General features: G+C 39.0%; 1 protein-coding gene across 1 annotated transcript in view; it reads right to left on the bottom strand.

Annotated features, from left to right (window-relative positions):
• Positions 1-898: 898 nt before the first annotated feature.
• Positions 899-11,932, bottom strand: part of LOC115221791 (short-chain collagen C4) — a 24,636-nt gene continuing 13,602 nt past the window's right edge. Inside the window, exons 3-4 of the mRNA XM_029792021.2 lie at positions 8,655-8,729; positions 899-2,148 (exon numbers count right to left, since the gene is read on the bottom strand). Of these exons, the coding sequence (XP_029647881.1) occupies positions 1,646-2,148; positions 8,655-8,729 (578 nt within the window). The 3' untranslated portion in view covers positions 899-1,645. The remainder of the gene's footprint in view (positions 2,149-8,654; positions 8,730-11,932) is intronic.

Here is an 11,932-nt window from a genome sequence, read left to right as displayed (position 1 = left end):
AGAAGTATGAACACGCAATGCGCATGTGCACACTGAATTCGTAAAACGGAAGAGAAGAATACGAAAGCAATAGGCATGTCAAAATAAAAAGGAAATGAAAAATAAAAACGCAATGTCAAAGAAGTTATATATATTTCTTTACTATCCACAAGGGGCTAAACACAGAGGGGACAAACAAGGATAGACAAACGGATTAAGTCGATAACACCAGTGCGTAACTGGTACTTAATTTATCGACTCCGAAAGGATGAAAGGCAAAGTCGACCTCGGCGGAATTTGAACCCAGAACGCAACGGCAGACGAAATACGGCTACGCATTTCGCCCGGCGTGCTAACGTTTCTGCCAGCTCGCTGCCTTAAGAAATTATATAATGGTCTGGATGTCACGTCAGACGCCGCTATCATGCAGCTTTGCCGCAATTTTTATGTTGTGTAAGTTAATAAGTGAGGGATCGAATCGAAATCTTCTGATGTCGATGTCAGTTAGAATACGTGTGGGAGTTTTGCTGTTGCCGAAGCCGTTATACTTTTTCTGAGTTCCGTTTGTTAGATCAATGGATTTGGAAAGGGTTATGTTTGAAGCTGTAGAGTTAAGAATTAACCTTTTTAGAACTAACTAGCAGTATCGCCCGGCGTTGCTCGGGTTTGTAAGGGAAATAACTATATAAGCATTTTTAGAGTTATAGCCAAAAAATAGGAAAAAAATGCATTAAAAATGGAAAAAAAATGATGGTAAATTTTTTTAAAAATCGTTGACTCATCGTAGACATTTTTAGAGAGTTACTTCCCTTATATAATAGCGAAAAAATGCATTAAAATGGAAAAAAAATGATGGTAAATTTTTTTTAAATCGTAGACTCATCGTAGACGCGCGCTAATACCCAGAAGGGCTCGACATGAATCACGACTATAAGATACCCGGTTTTGGTTAAACTGCACCGCAAAATGTGGGAGTAGTTAGGAATCTAAATCGTAGGAGACAGACACACAACTTCACTTTTATATATAAAGATTTATCTTCATTATGCCATAAAAACGGAGTTATATACATTTTGAGGAAGTTCAGTTGTCATATGCTCTTCTTGTGTATGATGAGCTAATTCATGGAACATTTCATTAGAAGTTACCTGTCGTTCCCAACTAATTTTAGAATCTGATATTTAATGATGCACGACTAACCAGTAGTTCTAATGTGTTCTGCTCTGAATAAGTACCAATTCCTTGAGCTACAAATGTTTCATAAGATCGACCAAATGGAAATGGCTCTGTCTAAATTTTACCTACCTTTTAATGAAGGGAAACCTGAGAAGGTTAAGAGTAGACATATGGCTAGTTTAGGAATTTATTTCTGGAAACAAAAGTTAAAAACTCAGACAGATGACAATATATAATTTTATTTCCTATATATAAATGTATTACGATAAACTAAACCCATATAATGTTTTTCAAGAATTATTCGCTGAGGTTTACATTGTTCTTCTTGAACATCCCTCTCGTTTCGAATATTTTTCTAAAAATTATACTGCAACTTATTTAAAAAATATGCTTCAATAAAATATTATGAAACAAAATTATGTTTTTACGTATTATCACATGCAATTTACACATATATTTTCAAATTGAAATGGGCTCAATTGTGTTCTATTTAATACTTACTGCACACAACGCAGGTTAATTCTTGGCCATTGACATACGGTGGACATGGCAATGAACCACAAACAGCCTGAACGAAATACAATAAAGTCCCATCATCGTTTCTGTAACCTGCTGGATCAGCTTCTGGTGCATTGTCCACGCACACATATTCATGTCTGCCCTTATGTCCGTTATGCTCGGTCATCAAATATCCCGAATACTCAGCTGTCCAACCAGCGTAACACTGTGTCCTGGCTGGTAACATCATAACAACAGCAGGTTGTCGTGTCAAACAGACAGCACACGGAACGTTGTGATCATGAAGTGTTTTAGCATTAGCAAAAGAAAAGAGTCTATTTTTAACGTTATAAGTTGCTATTTGATATTCACTGCCATAAATGGTAGCAGCTACTTCAAGATCTGTAGTGAAATTAGCCCAAATCGGATCGTTAGGAAGACATAAGAGATTACTTCCGCCACCAGTAGAGTCATAGTGCTGTCCACCAACCACACCTAGAATAAGTAAAAGAAATGTTATAAAGAAATACATTTTAAAATATGAAATATCTAAAATATTGAGCAAAAGTAATTCTTGAACTACTATATTGTCCAGTAACAGTATTACTGCAGTATATCTATACTAGCAGTATCGCCCGGCATTGCTCGGGTTTGTAAGGGAAATAACTATATAAGCATTTTTAGAGATGTAAAGTATAATAGCCATCTCAATATGGCTAACCACGAAGGGGGGGGGGTGTTACTGTAGCTTTTTACGTTCTGAGATTTAATAATAAATTTTTAGAGAGTTACTTCCCTTATATATGCCAAAAATGTATTAAAAATGGGAAAAATTGATGGTAAATTTTTTTTAAAGTCGTAGACTCATCGTAGCCGCGCGCTAATACCCAGAAGGGCTCGATATGAATCACGACTATAAGATACCCGGTTTTGGTTAAACTGCACCGCAAAATGTGGGAGTAGTTAGGAATCTAAATCGTAGGAGACAGACAGCACACAACCTCACTTTTATATATAAAGATTTCCAGCCACAGAATGTAACAGGAGAAAAGCTAAAAGTTATAATCACAGTTCTACAATCAACAAAATGGTTACATGTAGCTTACTTATTATAATTTCTGTGTGCAAATAGACTGATTTGATGTTTCGTACCGCGTCACAGATGTCGGTAACATTATACTAAGCATATTAATATCGATGGCTCTGTCATTCATGACATAACTGAGCAAAATAATGAGGCACATGCGTAATGTAATGACTAGAAAAATAGTCAATCACAATGCATGAAGCTACCTCAAAATGGAACCAAGGAAGTATTGGCAGTGAGAGTATCCAATGTATGAATTGCTTCGCAGAGTATACAGTATCTTCTTAAGGCATTGACACACACACAACAGGTGTCTGGGCACGCTAAGGGTCTAGGGGATCAGTACTAATCAACGCATGATGTAGCTTGCTGTTAATGAATAAATACTATGCCTTCCAGTGCATTACTTTGTCCAGCGGGAATAAAGCAGTTAAGACACTCTTTCTTTTTCTCTTTTACTCTTTTACTTGTTTCAGTCATTTGACTGCGGCCATGCTGGAGCACCGCCTGTAGTCGAGCAAATCGACCCCGGGACTTATTCTTTGTAAGCCCAGTACTTATTCTGTCGGTCTCTTTTGCCGAAGCGCTAAGTGACGGGGACGTAAACACACACCAGCATCGGTTGTCAAGCAATGCTACGGGGACAAACACAGACACACAAACACACACACACACATACATATATATATATATATATATATATACATATATACATATATATATGTGTGTGTGTGTGTGTGTGTGTGTGTGTGCATGTCTTTTATAGAAATCAACAATTTTTCAGTTAGAGGGCTCGCACTTTCTATGGTCATTCAAAACCGTCCAAGGGTGGTCGTGCACATCTTTACATTTCCCCAGTCACCCCGCAAAGCCATTAAAAAATCAATAGAAGTGACTTTTTTGTGAATTTTCTATCCAAAACCCAATCAAAATGCCCGAAACTTGATGCGCCAATTGAAAGCTTGCTAGCTGTATGTGATTGGTCGGAGATTTGGACAGTACTCGCGTGTATGTGCGCACGCACGCACGCAGCTGTATATGCGTGCACTGGGTCATAATGCTAGTATAGTATAATTAAAACAGGGAAAATTTGACGAATCACCTGCAAAGGAATTTGTTTATCAAAAATTAATAAATTCTGGTAAAATTTTACTTGAAGACGGGGAAGTGACAGAGAAGATAGAAATATAAATGTTAAAAAAGAAAGAAAGAATGAAGTGATTCAATAAGTCCACAAGAATGGATGAGAAGAAATTGTAAAGGAATGTCCAGTCTCAGTTAGCAAGCTGTAGTTTGCTGTTAATAATGATGTTGATGTTGATGCTGAGCGAACGGTCTTCGTCCCAGAGCTCGCAAGATGGGAGAAGTCCGAAACGTGGTCCGTTGCTATTCGTAAGACCCGCAGAAGAGAAAGCAGGTCAACCCCCGACACCGAGAGCATCGACGGATGGATGAATGCGCATCCAGGCTCAGCGGTTGCGTAAGAAGTCGGGGACAAGAAACAGGAAGTTAGTTAAGTTAAATTTTTGGCTCAAAAAGCAAAAAGCAAGGCCATGTAGGGGGACATGGAGTTATGTACAGGGTGGTGTTCATGTAAAGAGTTCAGGCCACTTTTGGTCAAGGGAGAGTTTGAACCGAGCGGTCGTCGGCATCTTCACTATCTCGTCCGGCAGCTTATTCCACGGATCCGCAACCCGGACGGAGAAAGCCCCTCTCCTTCGATTGAGATGAAATCGTCGTAGATAGAGCTTTTCGGAGTGACCCCGCAGCCGACGCTCTGGAGCAGGATTGAGAGAGCGTCGGCTGCGGGGTCACTCCGAAAGAAAGAGTGAGTGGGGAACACATACGCTACAGAAACCGGGAAACCGGGCCCATGAGCCTGGCTAGGCTTGAAAAGGGCGCATAAATATATAAAAATATATTTGTCAATAATCAGTGCTGCATGCACTTATAACGTATATATAAAGCTGTTACGGTGAAACATACACGCATCACTCATACACATTTTATTCAATATACATTCACTGCATATATTTTCTATGGTTAATATTGTTACGAGGGGACCTCAGTCGAACGAAAGCTGTTACGGAATCCCTCGCACAGGCCCGACCGATCAGTGAATGTTCGCCACGGAAACTCGGAGAGGAGAGAGACAGACAACAACAACCACAACAGCAGCCGCAAGAAGACACAGAGGCAATCGAGAGAGACACAAAGAAGGCAACTGGCTCACATTTAACGTACTAGTTTATATGACTATTAATTGTTACAACATCAAATACATATCAGATACATTTAAAGAGGACATGTCGAATTAAACAACAACTCAATACATCATACAGGTATACCACAGATCAAAGCATTTAAACATGCAGGTAACAACACATCAAATGCAATAACAACAGCATTTCAAGAGTACACGTCCGGAGACAACAGTTCTGTTTCAAATCACATTAAAGTTACAGTTCAAAGGACATTAAAGGCCTAACAGTTCAATGTTCATTACACAGTTCTCTTTTGCCTTAACACAACTCTGTACACAATGTCTTTACACATTCACATTGTTCTTTTCACTGTCTCATTTCTTTTACAGTCTCTTTATATCGAGTCTTTTTCCTTCTTTTTCTTCACATATCAATACACAATTCACGTACCTTAGTTCCTACTATAATAGCCAGTGTCTCATATTGTACCTCATCTCTCTCAGCACTGCTAAATCCAACTTGCTAACCTGCTTGCCCTGAATACCAAATCCTGGCCGCTAAATCCAACTTGCCAACCGCTTGCCCTGAATTCCAAATACCGACTGCCAAAACCTCTTGCTCTGTCACCACCCCCAATCTCTCTTAGCTCTAATACTCTCTCTATCGCCGCTTAGTCCTATGTGCCTGTCCTCATCGACGCTGTCACTGTCACTCTCTCTCTCCTAGCTCTGCAATACCATCTGTCTGTCCTCCTCTACGCTGTCACTGTCACTCTCTCATGACAGCTCCCAGATTCCTTAATCTGTCTTTCTCAGCCCTTCCTTTTAAGGGGTGTTTAGAACGAACTTTCCTTGACCGGCAAAAGGGTAGGGGGTCCTTCCAAAAGCCATTACTCTTCCCAAAACAAAGGATTATAACTTTGCATTCCAGACTTTCTGTCTCCAAGCCAGCAAAGTAGGTCATAGAGGTGTCCCTGACCATTCACAACAATATAAATGAATTTTCGTACAACATATGTTAAAAGTTACGGATCTTTTCGATTTGAACGGCAGTTTTTTTCTAGCGGTGTCATATGAAATTGTCACCCATAATTATGACCCTAGTATCGATCTATTGCATTTAAATCTGTTTTAGGGTTAAGGTTAGTTAGGGTTAGTTAGGGTTAGGTTTAGGGGAGGGGGAGGGTATCTTATTTTCTTCACAAATGTAAATAAACCCAATCTGTTTCTTAAACGAGGGACATATTCATAAGGCACATAATGTTTTTTTTACCTCAATACACGTCATTGATTGGTTGAAATTGCAGAAATTGAAGAAAAAACAACAACAATATCTTACAAACTATAGAATTTTCTCAGTAAAGCCAAGAGAAAAAAGATGTTTCATAAACACATTCTACCAGTATACGAAGTTTAAAAGTGTTTAGTTACGTAGAAATTATGTTAAAAAACTGCCGTTCAAACCGAAAAGATCCAAAGTTACGCATTAAAAAAAATATATATATATAGGCGCAGGAGTGGCTGTGTGGTAAGTAGCTTGCTAACCAACCACATGGTTCCGGGTTCAGTCCCACTGCGTGGCATCTTGAGCAAGTGTCTTCTGCTATAGCCCCGGGCAGACTAATGCCTTGTGAGTGGATTTGGTAGACGGAAACTGAAAGAAGCCTGTCGTATATATGAATATATATATGTATGTGTGTGTGTGTGTGTGTTTGTGTGTCTGTGTTTGTCCCCTTAGCGTTGCTTGACAACCGATGCTGGTGTGTTTACGTCCCCGTCACTTAGCGGTTCGGCAAAAGAGACCGATAGAATAAGTACTGGGCTAACAAAGAATAAGTCCCGGGGTCGATTTGCTCGACTAAAGGCGGTGCTCCAGCATGGCCGCAGTCAAATGACTGAAACAAGTAAAAGAGAAAAAGAGCAAAGAGAATATATATATATATATCTATATATATAAAACTCTAGTTGTGTGAGTGTCTGTCCCCTTCGATTTAGATTCCTAACTCCTCCCACATTTTGCGGTGCAGTTTAACTAAATTCGGGTATCTTATAGTCGTGATTCATATCGAGCCCGTCTGACTATTAGCGCGCGTCAACGATGAGTCTACGATTTTAAAAATAATTTAACATCATTTTTTATTCCATTTTAATGCATAAAATGCATCGTATGTCGATGGCGGCGGAGTTGGCGTCCACGCTCACAGCTGCACCTGTTTGCTTCTCCCCATTCCCTCCCTCGTGAATCTGTGGGGAAGGGAGTGTACAGAAATCAACGTCGTAATGCGTTGTGAAGGAAACCAGCGTTCTTTTAGAACAACGACTTCATGGCTTGAAGACACCAAAACAGAAATGGCTAAGAAAGCCCGAATTGGCATCTATAAAGGAAGTAACTCTCTAAAAATACTTATATAGTTATTTCCCTTACAAACCCGAGCAACGCCGGGCGATACTGCTAGTATATATATATATATATATATATATATATATATATATATATGATATATATATATAATCCAAAATAAGGGTGAAAAAATTGGATATTAATTTAATAATAACATCAATTTAACACCAAGTGGTTTAGCGCATAAAACCTGGGATACAGTAAAAATTAATACACATATATAAGAGAGTGTCCACTATGTGGTCGCTCTTGCGCTAAAAATAGATCCGCAATGGTCTCAACCACCAAGAATTGTTCCCAAAATTGTTATTTTTCATTTGTCCTGCTCGTTTACGTTCATAGTTGTGCTAATTCTCCTTGGGAACAATTCTTGGTGGTTGAGACCATTGCGGATCTATTTTTAGCGCAAGAGCGACCACATAGTGGGCACTCTCTTATATATGTATGTATATATATATACGGAGATGTACTCGCATAGCAAGTGATTTGATCTGAGATCGTGTGCTGAAACGAAAACAATTGCAGCGTGGAAGGTGTTTGTAAGCCATTTAAGAAACACACAAAAGCCGTTGACAAATTAAACTTAAATGTTGAAGTGAATCGAACGGCTTTTGTGTGTTTCTTAAATGGTTTACAAACACCTTCCATGCTGCAATTGTATATATATATATATATATATATATATATATATATATATATATATATACACTAGCAAACCACACGCACATTTAAAGCGTCGTTCATAATCGTTGTATATATGCACTGTAGAAAGGCATCATAGATCACCGAATGCAATTTAGACCTTGCTTTATTGAATCTCTCTTGTGAAGATAATGGGAATGTCATATACGTGATATTCATATTTTACGTTGTGAGTTCAAATTCCGCCGAGGTCGACTTTACCTTTCCTCCTTTCGGGGTCGATAAATTAAGTACCAGTTACGCACTGGGGTCGATGTAATCGACTTAATCCATTTGTCTGTCCTTGTTTGTCCCCTCTATGTTTATCCCCTTGTGGGCAACAAAGAAACAGATATTCATATTTCTTTGCTTAATTAATTGCTTAATTAAGGTTTCATGCTTAATTAATCTGCGAAGAATCTGTTTCCAATCAAGTTTTCTTGATCATCGATTCTTTACAATCTATACAATCCCATATAGATAGAGTAAGAGAGAGAGAGAGAGAGAGAGAGAGAGAGAGAGAAGAGAAAGAGAGAGAAAGAGAGAGAGAGAATGTGAGAAAGATAGGGAAAGAGAGAGGAGAGAGAGAGAGAGAGAGAGAGAGAGAGAAGAACTTATAATATACTAACCATCATATACGATATTTGAGTAAGGAGGACAGGTCGTTCTCCCCCACCGGGTATACAATGATCCGAGAGCAGGTTCTGTTAAATTAGAAAAACAATTTTTTAAAATTTAATACTGAGAATTAAGGAATGACCAGCAAAGGAATTTGCTTATCAAAAATTAATGAATTCTGGATAAAATTATTTGAAGGAAGGAAGGAAGAATAGTTGGGGAAGCGACAGAAAAATATAAAAGTTAAAAAAGAAAGAAAGAATGAAGTGATTAGATAAATCCACAAGAATGGATGAGAACAAATTGTAAAGGAATGTCCAATCTCAGAACCCGTCACTCATTATTTCTACACTAAGAACATTTGCTATTATATAGAGGGCATTATTACACATAAATGCCACACGCTAGGAGGGACTCTTAAGAGTCCCTCCTAGCGTGTGGCATTTATGTGTAAAAATGCCCTCTATATAATATAAATAAATATATTTAAGTGAAAAAAAATTATGGATTTTTTTTCTCTTATGAGGTTTTTCACGCTAACTACTTGATAAATTCTTATGAAGATTTTATCCTATTTTTAAATTCCTAGAACATTTTCGATAAATAACAAATGAAACTTTCAAACTAAACGATGATGAGATTAAGTAATTAACGCTGACACACAAAAACTGCACATCAAAAACATTGAGTAACGCCAGGAGAGGACTAACGAATCAAGGTTGCTGATTGAAAATCAGTCAAGCTTTAATATAAACTAACCCCAAGGCGGCGATCTGGCAGAAACGTTAGCACGCCGGGCGAAATGCTTAGCGGTATTTCGTCTGTCGTTAAGTTATGAGTTCAAATTCTGCCGAGGTCGATTTTGCCTTTCATCCTTTCGGGGTCGATAAATTAAGTACCAGTTACGCACTGGGGGGGGGATCGATGTAATCGACTTAATCCCTTTGTCTGTCCTTGTTTGTTCCCTCTGTGTTTAGCCTCTTCTGGGTAGTAAAAAAAGAGGTATTTCGTCTGTCTTTATGTTCTGAGTTCAAATTCCGCCGAGGTCGACTTTGCCTTTCATCCTTTCGGGGTCGATAAATTAAGTACCAGTTACGCACTGGGGTCGATATAATCGAATTAATACCTATGTCTGTCCTTGTTTGTCCCCTCTATGTTTAGCCCCTTGTGGGTAATAAAGAAATAGGTATTTCGTCTGCCGCTACGTTCTGAGTTCAAATTCCGCCAAAGTCGACTTTGCCTTTCATCCTTTCGGGGTCGATAAATTAAGTACCACTTACGCACTGGAGTCGATGTAATCGACTTAATCCGTTTGTCTGTCCTTGCTTGTCCCCTCTGTGTTTAGCCCCTTGTGGGTAGTAAAGAAATAGGTATTTTGTCTGCCGCTACGTTCTGAGTTCAAATTCCGCCAAAGTCGACTTTGCCTTTCATCCTTTCGGGGTCCATAAATTAAGTACCAGTTACGCACTGGAGTCGATGTAATCGACCTAATCCGTTAGTCTGTCCTTGTTTGTCCCCTCTGTGTTTAGCCTCTTGTGGGTAGTAAAGAAAGAGGTATTTCGTCTGTCTTTACGTTATGAGTTCAAATTCCGTTGAGGTCGATTTTGCCTTTCATCCTTTCAGGGTCGATAAATTAAGTACCAGTTACGCACTGGGGTCGATGTAATCGACTTAATCCTTTTGTCTGTCCTTGTTTGTCCCCTCTGTGTTTAGCCTCTTGTGGGCAGTAAAGAAATAGGTATTTCGTCTGCCGCTACGTTCTGAGTTCAAATTCCGCCAAAGTCGACTTTGCCTTTCATCCTTTCGGGGTCGATAAATTAAGTACCAGTTACGCACTGGGGTCGATATAACCGACTTAATCCGTTTGTCTGTCCTTGTTTTCCCCCTCTGTGTTTAGCCTCTTGTGGGTAGTAAAGAAATAGGTATTTCGTCTGCCGCTACGTTCTGAGTTCAAATTCCGTCGAGATCGACTTTGCCTTTCTTCCTTTCGGGGCCGATAAATTAAGAACCAGTTATGCACTGGGGTCGATGTAATCTACTTAATCCGTTTGTCTGTCCATGTTTGTCCCCTCTGTGTTTAGCCCCTTGTGGGTAGTAAAGAAATAGGTATTTCGTCTGCCGCTACGTTCTGAGTTCAAATTCCACCGAGGTCGATTTTGCCTTTCATCCTTTCGGGGTCGATTAAATAAGTACCAGTTGCGTACTGGGGTCGATCTAATCGACTGGCTCCTTCCCCTCAAATTTCGGGCTTTGTACCTTGAGTAGAAACGAAATACGAAGAGCCTGCAACACAAATAACCTATTCGCTTAAAGTCTACACTAGTGGTTCTTAAACTTTTCAAAAATTTTACGCGGTCTCCTTACAGTTTTTTTCGATGATTCGCGGTCACCTATAAAATGCAGGATAATCAACATGGAAAGCCACAACTTAATCCACACAATCCCCAAAACCACAACTTAATCCACGCAACGCCCCATTGAAATACAATAAATACACATGAAAATATGACGAATAGTGTTGATCAATTGGTTACAAAACAAATGAGAAACGAAAGCAGTCTGAAAATATACCGACCATCCTGCATTAACAAATGAGTAAAACGCATTTATACCCATTTGACAGAAAGAAACAGCGGGTCACACATCGAAACCTAGAGGTGGTAATGAAATGGCATCAGTACTTTAAGAGACATTTTTGCGACATCGAAATATGTCAGAACAACACATTTCACGGAAAAAAACAAACATTTTGCATATCGATCATAGATCAAATCAATGGACTGCTCTTGAAAGAAATTGTTTTCTGTTGGCAGATCGCTAACATAGAGTAAAAAGGGGTTCCCGGTAAAGCGGAAATATGTGTCAAAGTCATTAAGATCAGGAAAATAAAGAGAATATTTCTCTGTCAAGTATTGACATGTGCTGTTTCACGTGTTGAACAATATCGTCATCAACTTCAAGTTCGTTTTCATCAAACATGTTTAGTTGAGGAAAAGATGGAAAGCTCTTTCTATCCAACCTTGGGTGCCAAAGTTCAAGCTTCATTTTGAAAGCAGTTTTTCATGAGACTGAAACATGGTTATATCTTCCCCTTGCAGCGAAAGATTCACTGACTCGAATATGACCAACAAAATTGCCAAGCGGATCATAAAACGAACATCGGAGAATCTGGAGTGCAAACATGGATTGGAATCATGTAATAAATTGCGAACTTCTTTTCGTAGAAAGAAGACACCTCTTTATTGTTTTTACTCTTGAAAGCCATCGCACTTGTGAGTGCAACAGAAGC

Source organism: Octopus sinensis, linkage group LG18, assembly GCF_006345805.1.
Source record: "Octopus sinensis linkage group LG18, ASM634580v1, whole genome shotgun sequence".
Taxonomy (NCBI): domain Eukaryota; kingdom Metazoa; phylum Mollusca; class Cephalopoda; order Octopoda; family Octopodidae; genus Octopus; species Octopus sinensis.
The sequence above is the reverse complement of the archived record's forward strand: the minus strand, read 5'-3'. Positions and strand labels throughout refer to the sequence as shown.